Source organism: Nicotiana tomentosiformis, chromosome 12, assembly GCF_000390325.3.
Source record: "Nicotiana tomentosiformis chromosome 12, ASM39032v3, whole genome shotgun sequence".
NCBI lineage: Eukaryota > Viridiplantae > Streptophyta > Magnoliopsida > Solanales > Solanaceae > Nicotiana > Nicotiana tomentosiformis.
In genome coordinates, this window is record NC_090823.1 from 117,281,177 (window position 1) to 117,298,133 (window position 16,957).

At 38.0% G+C, this 16,957-nt stretch overlaps 1 protein-coding gene across 4 annotated transcripts; it reads right to left on the reverse strand.

Moving 5' to 3' along the window:
- Positions 1 to 1,722: 1,722 nt before the first annotated feature.
- Positions 1,723 to 15,281, reverse strand: LOC104095192 (uncharacterized). Of its 4 annotated transcripts, none has more exons than XM_018770441.3 (10): positions 14,918 to 15,281; positions 11,794 to 11,837; positions 11,375 to 11,507; positions 9,032 to 9,155; positions 7,161 to 7,744; positions 6,589 to 6,871; positions 3,909 to 4,176; positions 3,699 to 3,782; positions 3,029 to 3,484; positions 1,723 to 2,181 (listed from the first exon to the last, which is right to left on the reverse strand). In XM_018770441.3, the coding sequence occupies exons 1-10, from the start codon at positions 15,096 to 15,098 to the stop codon at positions 1,846 to 1,848; spliced, it is 2,493 nt and encodes an 830-aa protein (XP_018625957.1). In that variant the 5' UTR covers positions 15,099 to 15,281; the 3' UTR covers positions 1,723 to 1,845. The 4 variants fall into 4 exon arrangements, with proteins under 4 accessions (XP_018625957.1, XP_009599554.1, XP_009599553.1 ...); XM_009601259.4 differs by having other exon boundaries at positions 7,161 to 7,747; XM_009601258.4 differs by having other exon boundaries at positions 9,032 to 9,161.
- Between the last annotated feature and the right edge of the window lie 1,676 nt (positions 15,282 to 16,957).

Sequence of the window (16,957 nt, forward strand, 5' to 3'; positions counted from 1 at the left end):
GTACCGAGTCAGAGGATGCTCAGGGTTTTCTGGATAGGTGTCAACAGATCCTTTGGACATCGGGTATTTTGGAGACCAGTGGGGTCTCATTCAGTACTTTTCAGTTTTCTAGGGCTGCACTCAGATGGTGGGAGACTTACGAGAGGTTGTAGGCCTGTTGGCGCATCACCCCTTACTTGGAAGCAGTTCTCCGTGGTCTTTTTGGAGAAATTCGTGCCTCAGTCCCGTAGAGAGGAGCTGCGCAGACAGTTTGAGCAGCTTCGCTAGGGTGATATGTCCATGGCGATTTTCTGAGTTGGCTCGTCACGCAGTCTGGTTGGTTTCCACTGATAGGGAGAGGATTAGGAGGTTCATCAGCTGTGGTTACTTATGACTAGGGAGACTTTATCTGGTGCCACTTTTGACGAGGTGGTTGACATTGCTCGACAGATAGAGGTGGTCCGTAGCCAGGAGCGTGGTGACAGTGAGGCTAAGAGGCCCCGAGGTTCGGGCAGTGTTGGTGGGGTACCTTCTGGAGGGCAGTTCTACCCTCAGTATTAATTACTCATTTCAAATTATTTTCTCAAATTCATTAAAAATATGCATCAAGCAATATGAGTATTATGGTAAATTATGCACTTTATTTATTATTTCTTAAGAGGTATGCAAAGTTCATAGTGGACAAGTAAAAATGAACGGAGAGAGAGTATATCCTTTCAAGAAGAGGAAGGAAGAGGAAGAGGTCGATCGGGCCAACTTAAAAGCTATAAATTATAGGCTGCAAATGTATTGAGACCAGACAACAGACAATAGATCCTGGCTATAATAGGGCTCTAGAGGATTATCCAGAGTACATTATTTGTCTTCATTGAAAGGAATCTGATTATAATCTGAACGAAACTACCAAAAAATGGGACCAAAGAGAAGACAAGAAAAGAAAGGACTATACTCTTTAAAGAAAAAAGAGGTAAAAACAGTATTCTAGTGTTTGATTTTATGCTCTCACACTGTAAATTAAAGTAAAAGAACAAAGTGACAAAAGTAATATGTTAGCGATCATACATGCACGTTTGCACTGAAGAACAATAAGAAAGAAAAGGCCAAATCACAGTGATTCTCTGAAACCTTTAACTCGAACTCTCTACCAAAGCTAAAGCAACCTTATATTGTTCGGCACAAATTCAAATTAGTCGAGTTCTAAGCATTGAAGGTTTAAACCGAAAATAAGAACGTTCTAAGAATATAGATTTTGTGGATCCAAATGCAGGTGGAATTACAGTGGGTACTTAATTGACAGTTGGAATTAGTTATTGGTTTATATTGACAATTTAAATCTGATTTGATATTATTTGCTCTTTTACTAGCAACCACTCATCTCTTTTTCAATAAGTAAACCCTTTCACATTCTCTTTTTCCCTTTCGTTTTATCTCTTTTCCATTTCTCATTGTTGCTAATTGATTCTCAGGAATCAAGAGTTTCAGCTGACCAGAGAATGAATTCATTTAAAATTTCTCTTCATTTTGCATTCTAAATACGAACTCAAGAAGTTGAATTTGATTAAGGACTAAATTTACGTGTGCATTTAATAGCAGCCTTTGTAATAGTTAACTAACCCTCTTCCACCAGCGCCACGCCATTCGACCAGCAACCCCCCACCCACCCACCCACCCAATGAAAGAAATCCCACAAGGAAAAAGGGTGGATAGAGAATCTTGACAGTGAATACAGTAAGCAGAGGAAAATATTAACAATGAAGGAATTGATTTAGAAATTACTATGTGCTTTTCATTCCACAAGAAAATGAAAATCCTATAGCTAAAGTTATCCCACATAAGATAAGGCCAAAATAACTGACTTTCATTCATTCAGAAGTTCCCGGTCCAATTCATATGACCCAATTGAGGTTGCTGGTATGCACCCACTTGAGCTCCAGGAGCTGCTGCAGCCATACCAACATTACCAGCCATGGCACTGCCCAAATGATGAGGATTAGCCATTGCAGTAGGCTGAGGAGGATGATACAAGCCCGGATACTGCATATGGGATGACTGTGCAGCAGCTGCTGCTGCATTGAAAGAAGCATGTCCACTGTGAGACGGAAGATACGTGGCATGAGGAGTTTGCCCAGACATGCTGTAGTATGATCCTGACTGCAAAGTAGAAATATCCCTTGGATTCATCCACATTTCAGACGTCTCTGCCTGTCAATCAAATGTTCAAAGACCATATCAATATTAAATAAGCAGCCTCCTAAGGAAAATGTTTGTGAAAAATAGGAACTTAGGAACAAAATTAATCAATGGGTCTAACAGCAATAAGTCATCCTCTACAGTCTTCACACAACAATCTTCTCCAATATGAAAGAAGGAAAATGTCCTGGTTCTACATTCTCTAACCTGAGTTGGGGGAAGACAATGAATTAGTCATTTGTTTGTAACCTTTGGTGCACTGCCTTAGCTTTAAAAGCTTGGCCCCTTAAATGAAGCCAAACCATAATTTAGAACCCAGGGAACTTTGACAGCTTAGACGATGTATAGCGACCTAGGACAACCTAGGCGCAATTTAATAGATTCTTGTCCATGTGGGCTCTATCGGTTTCTCTTCCATTCTTCCAAAGCACCAGAAATATCATCTGTTCTGTATTTTCCAGTGTCCACTGTCCAGCACAATCTCTCCCTTCCCCACTCCCTCCTAGACTTGGAGCTATTTGTGTATAAAATGTGAGTTAGTCTTCCCTAAGAAATAGAAATTAGAGACAAGATTACAAAGTACAAAATAGTTGTGCAATTAGGAGATTGCAGACATTCTGAAGGTTGGTCTCAGGATGGAAAAGAAGTCAGCAGGATCACAATAAAATGCTTGCTGGCAGGAAAAGAAAACTAATCAATAATGTAAATGGCGTTTACACCCCTATGAAGGCACTGATTTTTTTTTCCTTGAGGTAAGTAATGAGAGTATGGCTTGCATATTGTTGTGATTCATAAATATCAGATAATACGATAAACTGCCATTGAATCATAAAAGTGAGAAGAAACATTGGATATTCACCTGTGGATTAGGAACGTAAAGATTACCATCCTTGTACTTCATCCGAGATGAATCTTCAAGACCTGTTGCACTGCCAATTACACCAGGAGTGTTGATAGCATATCCAGTTGGACTAGTAAAATTCCCAAACCCTGATGCGCTGCCTGTGGGGACAGGCTTGAACTGCTGGATTCCATACTTGAGCCCGTTTGCACTAAGATGGGAGCCACCTCCAGGCATCAGCAAGTAGTTGCTGCCATTCGGCGGGTGCGGGTAGGCAGGGTTACTAGAATAGCCAGGCATAGCCATTGGAGGAACATAGACAGGGGAGAAAACATGGCGATATGGCATAAGATTAGCAAAATGGGAAACATGAACTTGGGGATACATCTGGGCAATGGGCTGATGCTGTTGTACTTGCTGCACCATTGGAATTGTCGATGCAGGCATGCTATTTGCAGCATGCGAACTGAGGGCCTGTAATTCAGAAAACATTAGAAGTTGTAATATCACAGAACAAAATCAACCTAGAGCACAATTCAATTTATGAACTCAGATAAAACCCAGCAGGGTGATGATAATCTGATGGGATATGTCTCTATGCTGACATGAAGTCAGGACAACAATTTGGCTCCTCGAAAGAAGAGAGGCATGCATCTTGATTGCTAAAAAGTTTGAAAATTCACTTTACCTCCTGGGCACCCTGGCCATGAAAAGCTTCATCTACTGCTGGTCTAAAATATGGTATATCATACCCAGTTTGCGGATCATAGGTCTGCTTACATCCCATCCAAAAGCGCAAAAGAATAAGAGGAAAATGATCAAAGAATTAAAAGAGAACATTAGAAACACTGCCACAACCAAATCACATAGAACATTAACCAAAGAGAACGAAACTCACCGAGAAACTTGATAAGTTAGAAGCATCTTGCTGCTGTTGCGACTCCGGGGGAGAATAAGATGCTCTGTTATCTTGAACCAATCCAACATCTGTATAATTTCCCAAATCCTCGGGGCTTGAAGACTCCCTATTATCTGCCAGCTTTTGATCTAAAATTACACCAGATCCAGGAGAAGTCAAGCCTGGATTCTGAACCCGATCATCAGCCAAATCTAATTGCTTGCTCCCAATTTCATCAGTGGAAGGCTCAGAAACCAAAACTGACAGTCTACGACAAAATTAAATCATTTCCAGAATCAGTCAGACATTCAAAATTCAACAAGGGGGAAAATAAAAGGAGTCTGTAGCAGTTTCCAATTGAAAGACAAAGAGAGAAGCATCGAATAATTAAGGGAAATTCTACTAAGGTCTTAACAATCTTTGTTTGCTTTTTTCCTCTTAGCCCCTACAAAGTGGCCAACAAGGTAACAAAATATCCCATGGTTGAGGTAAGGCATACTGGGAAATGAAACAATGGGGAAGGAAACAAACATCATATATAGCACCCAAGAGTGTGGCCTAGCGGTTAATGAAGTGGGTGAAAACCTTAGAGACCAAAGTTCAAATCCCACCAGAGTTTTTAAAAAAAAAAAAAAGTCATCTAAAAGAAACGAGACTGAAAGGGAGTAAAAAAAAAGAGAATAACAATAAGAAATTTCCGAAGTTCACCAACATACAAACAACACACTGACTTCATTTTATTTTCTCATTAAAACCTAACGATCCCCCTAGAATCCATCACCAACAACAGATCTGATCTTTTCCACCATGAAAGAATTGCAGTATCTTTTTCCATTACCTACCTGACTTGGCACTTACATACTGGCAACCCAACCTAGAACCTAACTTATATAACTAGTAGTCATTTTTTTTATAATGCTATATAAATAGTAGTCTTAGAGGTATCAAATAAGCTGGTGCCTTGCTACATAACCTATCTACATTCAATATTATATTCAAATCACCAATATCTTACATGTTGCCTTGAAATGCTCGCGCTTGAAATGAGCAAGTTCTCCATTCTAAACTTAAGCTTCTGTGACATCATGAATTTTATGCAGAAGGAGCTGACTTTTTTTTTGAAAAGGTAATGACATCTTGAATTTTACGCAGAAGGAGCTGACTTCCTGTATTCTTTTCTCACAACACCTTTTGAGGTTATGGAATTGAATATGCATGTATGACTGTTTAATACTGCCTATACTGTCAGGAGGGATTACACTGGGATATCTAGGATGTTAATTACTTAATTGCATGCTAACTAAAAGGCTGAATACATATGCAGCCCCTTAAACTTGTCCGAGTTTTTCATTTAGACACTTATACCAAGTCTTGGTCCAATTGAACACCTAACCTATTCACAAGTGTGCTTATCAGACACAACTTGCTGACATGGCACATATCATGAGATGCACAACATTTGAGCACGTGAAATTGCTCTATGTTAAACTACAACAACTATTTTAACCGGAAAATATAAGATTTCGCCGGAAGAAATTAATTTTATGGCCATTTTTCTGAACTTGTTATCTTTGCCACTTCTTTTCAGCCATAGATTCAAACTCTCCTCCTCCTCTGCTTCTCAAACTCATTTTTAGCCATTTTTACTGTCAATTCCTATGGAGCTAGTTCTGCCATTTTTTATGCTATTCTTTTCAGCCATAGTTCAAATCCATTTGACGAATAGATCCGCTCATCTTCGAAAAAGTAATTTTCTTTTTAGAATCTTCTACACAGAAAATTTACAATTTAGACTTGTTTTAAAGGCTTTGAAGTATTTGTGTGATGGAGTATAATGGCATACACTGCTTTTGTTTTTTGGTTGTTGAGGAGAGAGGTCAATGTCGCCAGAAATATTCTGCCACCGACAAAATTGAGTGTGGCGTTGTTGGAAATAGTTCAATGGGAACATACTTTCTTTTCAAAGTAGAATGCTCACATGATGGAATCACTAGAACTAATTTAACAACATATACGAAATCTAAAAAATGTTCAAAGACATATTTCCTCGTCGGATCTTTGAAACTCTTCGCCGGAATCATTTGTTCCAGTCAACATCTTTGCTTACTCTTTTCTTTTAGATCTAGACTTCTTCTTTTGCTGACATGTCCTTTCTTAATTGGTTTCGTTTGCAGTGTCAACTGCAAGTGATCTTCACGCACCAGATTTGAATTAGAATTATTGGATTTGTGTTCAATAGAAACACTTTTAGCATAGTTTAGGAGTTCAATTGGAACAACGCTTAGTATAAGTGTCTAAATGATAAATTCGGAAAAGTTTAAGTGGCTGCATATGTGTTCAGCCTAACTAAAATGATAGCCGATCACCTTATCCATTCCTTCAAACCGATGAATTTCATATTTTTGATTTTTCATTTGGGGTGGTGGTCCTCTTTGACATTTACGGCACTGAATATGCATTTACACCTGCTTAATCATGTCTAGTTGTCTCAAGCGGTTCCATGAATATTTAGCCTGTTAAAATGGGTCCTAACTGAAATAAAAGCCCTCTTTCATTCCTTACGTATGGTTTGACAGTTGGGAAGTGAGGGATACTGCAGGTGTTGAAAGCCCTCATATTCAGAGTTTTCAGGAATAAGCAAATTACCAGGATAGGTTAGTAAGACTTATGCATCACTAACCTTGATGACTCGGTCTGTGATTCTTCATCCAAATCCTTTGCAGATTTCAATTCAGCTCCAAAGCTGCCAAAGGTCAGCCGACACCGGTCAGTCTCAGAAACGCGAATATGCTCAGCTATGATCACATTGTCTGAGATGTTTAGCCTTGACATTTTATCTTGCAACTGAGATCCTTCTTTTTCCAAGTCTTCTGACTTATCGATTAAAGCTTGAGAATGTTTTCCAATAACCCCTGGATCATTGACGCTTGATTTCTGGTTTAACTTGGGCTTCCATTGAACAGCTATAGAAAGACAACCAGAATGTAGTAAGGTTAATCCAGAAAATGAGAGGACAAGCAAAATGAGCCAAGCAGAGCACAATTTAGAAACCATTTAACGCACTAAATTACATGATAACATTCAGGGAACTCCCCCACCCCTCTTCTACTGCTTACTACTTCCCTTTCTACAAACATAAGTTGGAATTGAACGACAGTTTCTTTGTAAGGATGTCGCCAACAAATTGAAATTATAGCAGCAATCACTTAAAAACAAAGGGAAAGATACATAGTATTAAGTTGAAGCGCCTACTTTTCTGATGACCCACAGATTGATGTTGTCTATTAATATGTTGATTTCCCGAGAAAGATCTGCCCACTGGAAAGCTGGATTTAGGAGAATCAGATACTGCACTCTGGTCGCTTCTAGAATTAGAACTTAAAGGTCTGAGAGATCCTTTAGAGTTACCACCATCCTGTCGGGCCTGCTCCATGTGTAAGTTCGAAATTGACCTGCTTTGTGAAGATGAAGGCTTGGCAAAAGTTTCAGCAGACTGGCGACGAGCACCCACCACCCCAACCTCACGCTTAATAGCTCCAACTTTTGCAGCCGGTCTGGAATCAAGAGATGGTACGTGAACGGGATCTGAAAAGGACGAATAAACTCCAATGACAGAATTGCTTGATGATGTCATAGAATGTGGCCGAGAACCATTTGGCTTCACTCCTCTCATCTGTGAAGCAGACTGTGAGACGGATGCCTGAATTTCTCCAGTCAAACCTTGACCATTAGTGACACTTAATTTAGCTTCATTGGAGTGCGTATATTGAGAATTCCTATTTGGAGCTTGAGATGAATGACTCCCAGTAAATTTTTTGTCAGAGGTCCCTTTTGAACTGCTGTAAAGTCCAACAAGAAAAAAATGCACACTACTACTTAAAAGTTGTGAGTTACTCAAAAGAGGGAGGAAACCCGTACTAAAACAACAAAGGGCCTCAAATAAAACCAAGCTAGATTCTCATACTCGCATCTTATACAATAATGTACACCAAATGCAGTAAAAATGATCACAAGAAGACAAAAGGGAATGCATTGGCATTCTCGAACCAAACAACTTCAATTAGGAGGTTTGCCCTTTAAAGATAATAGGTAGCAAAGTAAAGCTCAAAGGTACATAAACAAAAGATGATTATGATAATAGCGCGGCACAGTAACAGTTAAAGGTACTATAACATCTGTGAATAATGAATAGCCAAAGAAGTAGGAATCAAGTTTCATATGGTTGAAAATCAACAAAATTATGCAGTTATACCGTAGGTGTCTAGATTCATCCAATTCAGGTAGGATAACAGGATAATACCAGAGAATACAATGGTTTCAAAAGCATAAAGCGTGACAAGAGCCTGATGTATAAGGGAAGAGCGAGAAATGAAATGCATGCGTCTTTGAAGCAAAGCACATATTGTAGAAGAAAAAAATACCAAAAAATTGCATTAAACAAATACATAAATAGGAAATCATTACAAATGCGGTAACAATAGTGAAAACCCACATTTCAACTAGTCTATGTTACCTGTTCGACTATTATTTCAAAATATATTAATCCCAAACATCAATTTTTATTAACATTCATGCAAGTTATAGGAACTCATTTAATATGAGAAGAAAAGAGTATATTTTCAAGATAGACTCAAATGAAAAACAATAACTAATCGGGAGAGGAGTATTGATTTTCGTTAAATTTAAATGCACCTCTGTACGGAAGATTGAATTACGGAGAACTGGCACACACATGTTAAACATACATGAGCATAATTTGCAGGTATATCTCGCCCCATTAGCCCCCACAGCCGCTCCTCAAAAGGTAAGGATAAAAATAGAAGGCAAGGGGGTAAAGGGGGGAGTAAATCCCTATTTTACCATAAGAGTTCAATCACCACTTGACTCAAATATCAAAATATATGTCATGCACATTGTAGGGAACTTATCTCAACTTCCAAAGTAAACATATTGAGTATTCAGTCAATTCAGGGTCCACACTTTAAACAGCTCACTTATAACTTGGAAATTGAACATTTGACGAAGACATCATGTAGAGACAACTGTATCTCATTTAAATTTACTTTGACCAGCCAGTGCTCTCTAAGTATAGAAAATATTAGAAACAAGACAGCACAATGTACCTTTGTGCAGAAGTATTTGAAACAACTGGTTCGGCGGATGTAGAAGTCTGGACAGGCTTTATCGCGCTATTACCATTTTGGCTAACTCTATTATCTCGCACAACCCGGAATTCTCGGGTAAGTCCTGCATCTAGAGACAATCGGCCATCAATTCTTAACTTAATATAACTCACGGAACAAAGCCAAAAAAAACTAAGTATGTTGCAGAATCACCAGAAAATTACTGAAGAAAAGGAGAAATTATCATTAGCGCTATAGCAAAAAGACTCACTTGAGGCAAGCATTAAACAAGAAATGTAGCTGAAGAAGTGAAAGATTAATTGTTTAAGAAATGTTATGGATAATATTATTAAATAAAAAGAAACAGTAACATGAAGGGAAAATATGTATGATCAAGAAAAACTTAAAAAATCATCATAAAAGACAGACACTAAATTTGATACAAAACTACAGTGTTTGTGTCTGCACTCTGCACTTTGTTGACAGCTGACACAGTTTTTACTTCTAATTTGTTTTCGATAAAAGTAATTAATTTTATGGAAAGAACCGAGAATGATTTTTACCTCATATAAATTTCAACTAATAAATTATCAGAATTGTTTTTTATTTTTCATAAGGTATACAACAACAACCCAGTATAATCTCACTAGTGGGGTCTGGGGAGGGTAGTGTGTACGCAGACCTTACCCCTACCCTAGGGTAGAGAGGCTGTTTCCGATAGACCCTCGGCTCCCTCCCTCCAAGAACTTCCCACCTTGCTCTTGGGGTGACTCGAACTCACAACCTCTTGGTTGGAAGTGGAGGGTGTTCACCACGAGAGCAACCCACTCTTGTCTAAGGTATGTATAATTAAAAAAGAGATCAGTACCAAGAAGGAAATGAGGGTCCACAAAAAGTAGATAAATAAACTGGATCTTCCTTCACTATGTCTCTAGCCCATCTAAGAAATCTCAGCATTGCTTCTATATCATTTACACCAATACCCATTTCCCCCAAAACTTTAAGTTGTAGACATCTGTACTTTACAATTGAAATGTTTTCTATTTTCCAATTATCAGATTTCTATCTCTTTTTTGAAATGGAATTCATATTTTTATTTTTGTCCATACAACTCATTGTATTTACAGTTTTTTCTCTTTGCATTATAAATGCATACAGGCGTGCACACACACACGCACAACGTTTCTTCATTGTCTTTACTGAAATGCGTGCTTCAATTCAGTTCTGAGCTTAAGCACCACTGGCCTCACTTTTCTGCACTTTTGACTTCTGATATCACTGACTGGTATTTTAAGAAGAGCATGATATTCAGCAAAAATTAGGAAAACTGCAAAATTGACATGAAATACAGGGTAAGCGGGAGAGTTGAATATATCAGTGTCAGCTCACTGATCAGAGCAGCTAGGGACTGGGTTTTTGTAAGGCTACTGATGTACCCTTTTCTTTATTGGAGCAATTCATGAATACTAGCCTTATTTACTTATCAAAAAGAGTTGCATTTAATCATTTTGTTAACATAACAAACATATGAAGAGAATGTATAGAATACACACGTCAGAGACAAGAAGTAATAGACTGACATCAATACCCATTTGTTAACAAGAGAAAACAGACACATAAGAAACATATGAAGAGAATGTAAAGAATACACACGCCAGAGATAAGAAGTATTTGGAGTGACATCAATACCCATTTGGCATAGTCTAGGCGACATTGCAACAATACCCAATATAAGCTGACTACTCTAAACAGCTACCCACAAGTTCATATATAATTTCTCCACTTTCCAGCTACTTGAGGAAAGAAAATGAGAAAAATTTACAATCAGTGGAAATTGTTAGAAGTTTTTGGTACATAGATAGAATGAAAAATACTAAGAAAATATATAAATCAGCCAGCCATTACATATTGCCACTATAAGCACTAACGAATAGGATTGCAAAGACCTTTTTCGCCCATAATTCATGTCCCCCCCCCCCCCATATATATGTTATGCGTACTTACAACTGATGACCCCTATCTGTTCTCAGTAGACACGTGGTTGTCCACACAAAGCGAACATGCACAAGAAGAGCTTTCTTCTTACAACTGATGCACTTCAAATGCCTTCATCCACAAATAGATACCAATAAAATGACATTTACAAACATATAGAAGCTTTTGGATGCTTTCAAACAGAAATGCCTTTTTAAGAGGATCATCCTTTAGCAACTGAAGCATGTATTCTATTGCATTGCAAAAGGCTCGCTGACCTCCCACTAACAGCACCTCCCCAGGAGATTTCTAGGACCTTAAGGTACCACAAAGCATAAGAAAAAGAAATCTGGCATAAGATCAAATTACCAGGTAAAGCAGTTCGACTGTAGCTCCCTCTTCGGATGTTACGATCGACATGTGTGTTGACCCTCATTTCCTGCGTGCCATGCTCTGAATAACTTCCATTTTCTGGAGCTGTAGAACTTCTATACCCATGGTTCTGAAGCAAGACGGAGAAAAGTTTCAGTTTTAATAAGAACAAAGACTAGAGTAAAATTACCAAAATAGTAAAGTCACAACTGTGCATAAATTAGACGGCATAATCATTCCTAGAAAACAATTTAAACAAGAGAAAGAAACATGTAATTTCCTTTTCAGTTTTGCATAGAAGTGGCTGATCTACCCAAAAAAATCAAATGTCTGACTGACTGCAAGGGACATCAGGAATAATCTGCCAAGCGCATCACATAAGAACTAGAAGCACAGAACAGTCTTAAATTATTTACCTCTTTCTTTCTGTCTCTTCTTCGCTTCACCTCGTGAAATGGATCTGAATGCAAAAAACTGAAGCATTAGATACACTTCACACCAGAGAATGAAGGGAAAGATGATGAATTTTTACTTGCGAATAGAGATTGTTCCAAATTGGAGGATACTGCAAAAGCTAAAACTAGCACCATAATGCAGCTGTCTCAAAAATATCCACCAGAATATACAACAACATACCCAGTATTATCCCACACCGTAGAGTCTGGGGTAGTGTGTACGCAGACCTTACCCTTACCTTATGAGGATAGAGAGGTTGTTTCCAATAGACCCTCGACTCAGGAAAGCATAAGCACCACATTAATGAAAATATAGATAGGGAGAGACAATACCAAAAATCCATAAAAAACATAATAAAAACTACTAGACAGTAATGTGATCAACAATGAAAGAAAACAACGGTTAGTAATAAAAACCTACTACCAACAGAAAGCAATCTTGTGCCAATACTACTATTAAGAATACTCTAGACTACCTACTATACTACCCTAATCCTCGACCTCCATACCTTCCTATCAAGGGTCATGTCCTCGGTCAGCTGAAGTTGCGTCATGTCTTGCCTAATCACCTCTCCCTCACCTCTTCTTTGGCCTACGGAGGCCTACCTCTACCTCTTCGTAGGCCCTCCAATGTCAACCTCTCATACCTCCTCACCAGGGCGTCTGTGCTCCTCCTCCTCACATTACCAAACCACCTAAGTCGCGATTCCTGCATCTTATCCTCAAAAGGGGCCACACCCGCCTTGTCGCGAATAACCTCATTTCTGATCTTATCTAACCTGGTGTGACCGCATATCCATCTCAACACCCTCATCTTTGTTACCTTCATCTTTTGGACATGAGCAATCTTGACTGGCCAACACTCAGCCCCATACAACATCGTTGGTCTGACCACTACTCCGTAAAACTTACCCTTAAGTTTCGGTGGCACCTTCTTGTCACACAAAACACCGGAAGCGAGTCTCCATTTCATCTATCCCGCCCCAATACGATGTGTGACATCTTCATCAATCTCCCCATCCCATGAATAATAGACCCATGGTACTTAAAACTCCCTCTTCTAGGGATGACATGCGAGTCCAGCCTCACTTCCCCTTCCCCTCATTGAGTCTCGTCACTAAACTTACACTCCAAGTATTTTGTCTTGGTCCTGCTCAACTTGAAACCTTTAGATTCCAAGGTCTACCTCCATACCTCTAATTGTGCGTTCACCGTCTCGCGTCTCGTCAATCAATACAATATCATCTGCAAATAGCATGCACCACAACACCTCCCCTTGGATGTGGCGCGTCAGTACGTCCATCACCAAAACAAACAAAAAAGGGCTGAGTGCTGACCCCTGATGCAACCCCATCATAACCGGAAAATGGTATGAGTCCCCACCCACCGTCCTCACTCGGGTCTTTACTCCATCATACATGTCCTTAATCAACCTAACGTAGGCATTAGGTACACCTCTAGCCTCCAAACATCTCCACAAAACCTTACTCTGGACTTTATCGTACGCCTTTTCTAAGTCGATGAACACCATATGCAAGTCCTTCTTTCTCCCCCTATACTGCTCCATCAATCTCCTAACAAGGTGGATGGCTTTTGTAGTCGAACGCCCCGACAATATCCACCAGAATATCAAAACCGAAAACTAATACTAATAAATCTAATGGAGTAATGATAATCCATGGGCATATCATCTTTCTAATGTTCTAGGAAGAAATGTTAACTATGGATTAACTTTTATATATGTACGGTCTAAGGAAAAATTTTAACCATCTTATTGAAAAAAGACAACTATAATAACTGTCTATAACACGCACAGATTGGTGCTTGAATTGTTATAACTAACATCACATCTCCTACTTGTATGCATGTTCAATTACAGCAGCCCATGATTTATAAAACTTATTTGCAGGAACCTTACATCAACAATACAAAAGTATAATAATTAGCAAAATGGTGGAAGCACACTTGTTACAGAACCTCCCCGAATATAATACCAATAATACAAAGCTTCCATTTCCCACTGTCCAAGACTTCCAAAAAAAGTCAGTGGCAGATGAACCACATTGACAGTGGGTGCAAGCTCTAACTACAGAAACATATAGTTGAAAATATTTTCTTGTACTTGCACTAAATACCTAGTCCCTAGTCCCTACTCCCTATCCAATATCACAAAGAATTTTTTTTATGAGAAATCCATTTGGGGCCAACAGTTAGGACCAACCACAGCCTTAGAAACTATGAGGATAATGGGCCAGCCCCTCTATGCTTATCCACTTAAATACCAGACTTAGTGCGCTAGCGCAGGGCTTGAAGTCTTGAACCTGTGACCTAAGTCACAAGCCCCTCAACTTCTACTTGAATTAAGCCCTGGGGCCATTATCTCAAAGGATTATTCAGAATCCAAGAACAGCCTCTAACAAAATCCCTGCAGGGCAAAAACTAAACAGGCGGCAACACCAAATATTTTTTCTTGCTTTTCTATGACAACACCAGACCAGCTTGCGCTACTATTCCATCATGTTACCTGCTACCTCCCACCAACATAGGTACTGGACCGGCATAGGCGGAGCTAGGATTCTAACCTTATGGGTTTGGATTTAAAAATAACGACTTTTAAGTGCTAATGATTGGGTTCCAAAATTTAATATTTATACACACATAATAAATTTCTTAACACAAAATACACTATTTGAGCAAAAGCTAATGGGTTGAGCGTAGCTCGGCTTCTACCTCCGCCGCTGTTCTCTGCCAAGACTTAGACAGGCGAAGCTCGGCTTCTACCTCCGCCACTATTCTCCACCAAGACTTAGACAGAGGGTAAGAAATCACCTAATGTTTTTTCCTTTTGGCTCCACTGGAATTTAAACTTGAGACCTCAAGGTTCTCCTCCCACTTCATTGACCACTTGGCCACGCCAATGGGTGCCCAAATAGTTAGTCTTACCTGTAGCCCTTCTAATAACTTTGGTACAGCAAAATGCAGCATAAAAACGAAAGCAACAGCTATAATCATCCTCTATATCCATTCCACTCTGTTTAAAATCATAAAAACAAGAAAAACACAAATTGGATTAAAGAATAAAGACCTTGATTGAGCAATTTCTGAGCAGTCTCATTAGGGTCCATGTTGGTCTCTTTAAGAGCCACATATATATCAGCATCAGAGTGATTTCCAACAACTTCCTTAATAGATTCTAGTATTTCTCTTACGCCCGCAGACAAAATATGAGTCCCACCATCTGCTTTTGAATTTGAACCCGATACCATCTCCTCCGAAGGAGATTTGCTATGTACTATTTTATTAGAAAAATATATGTGAATGAATTTAGCTGTTAAATGCAATTGATTAGATAATCGAACTCTTTATACTGTGATTGAAAATAACAAAGAAGTTTGTGTTAGGGAATGTTAGGGTTTTGCATTCGGCGAAAGGGGTGAAGGGAAATACTGAGAACGGCTCATGGAATGAAGAGAGGAGGGTTTTTAAAAGGTTTTTACTTTAGCCACTTCGATTAGGGGTTTTATTTTAGTGTTATAACCAAATTATTGCCGCGTCCTTCATTTCATTGTAATATGTGTACATCCGTACCAGTTACATTATAGGTTCTTTGTACATGGTCTATCTTGACTTTCACTACAACTTGGTAGATTAGGCTTGGAATGTGGCGATTAACGACTAAATATCGACCTCGAGTTCCACCAAAGTAGAATCTGAGGTCAGAAAGCCTGTATTCGAGGAACATTGAGTCCGATTTCGACCTTAGCCTCAAACGAGCTCGGAGAAATATTATCGAGATAACTAACAGAAGATCGAAATATCTGTGACCGGTCAGATATTACGGTGTGAATCTCGGCATGAATCAATAAGGAACCGGCAATCGGTGAATCAAGAGATCTTTTACCTTTTATTGAATTTTACCTAAAGTATGATTCATCTACTATACAAAGGGGGTTGATTATTCATTAGACGCATTGTAATACACATCACAAAGCAATATATTATTATTCTCTTTAAGTTCTTATTATTCTCTTGTTGTTCTGTTCTGATATCAATTAAAGCACTTTTGACTCGAGGGTGGCTAACCTTCCATGGCTAAAACTGTTCAACTTGTGTGGTTTGCATTTACTTTTCCATTATTTATTTCAATTGCAATCTAATTTATTGTTTTGTGGCAAGTTAAATCATGTATCCTTAAAACCACTTACAAATTCAATTGTTATCCGATTTTGAGGGTAAACAATTTTATTCTTGTACAAATCTAAATTTGTTGGATAATTGGTTTGAAAATTTAATACTCAAAGTAAAAATATAATTTCATGTGATTTTAATATTACTATTTTGATATTAGTATTAATATTGTGACTCTTTTTGGAGACATTTTTCAGATATTTTAAAAGAGTTTATCTTTAAAAAAAGTGTGTGAATAGTAGTAGTCCTTTTGAAATTTTTGATTGGATTATGAGTGGAAAATTTTGTTCAAATAGTGTATCAAGGAACGTGAAAATAATTAACTACTAACTAGTCTACTTTTTCTTTACGCTTCATTCATTTTTAGGAGTTAGATATGTACCATACATAATGACATTTATAATGTTGTAATTCCTAACTTTTACATAGTACAAGTATAGTCTGAAGTATTAAATCTGATATTAGGCCAATTCAATCCACAACTCCTAGATCTGGAACTACACTTTATATTTGAGTTCATCCTATTGAACATTTTACGCGGTCAATATGTCTATTAATGAGTAAATTTCATAAATGATCATGTAACTATAATTTTTTTATCAAAGTTATATAACTATATTTTCTCAAAAAAAATTATAAAACCTTCACTAACTCACACAAAAATTATAGTAACCGAAAAATATGATCTTTCAATAGTATTTTTTTTATTCCATATATCTTTTTAGTCTAATAAATAATAACTAAGTTAGAATAGGAATGGCTCAATCCAGTACTCATATAAATAAATTAATTTAATACTAAAAATTGAATCCTTCTTCTATTTTTTATTTTTATTTTTAAGATTGTCATTATATCAAGAGCTCTCTGGTGATTACTACTTTTTTTGTCATAATCATATGCAAAATACTCCAAAGAAAGAACAAAATGTTTGGAAAAT

Coding starts and splice junctions, on each gene's coding strand:
- LOC104095192 (XM_009601257.4), bottom strand. CDS start 15,098: ATGGTATCGGGTTCAAATTCAAAAGCAGATGGTGGGACTCATATTTTG. Junction 9,162..11,374: donor CAGTCGAACTGCTTTACCTG/GTAATTTGATCT, acceptor GATTGTCTCTAG/ATGCAGGACTTACCCGAGAA. Junction 2,182..3,028: donor TTTACGTTCCTAATCCACAG/GTGAATATCCAA, acceptor TTTGATTGACAG/GCAGAGACGTCTGAAATGTG.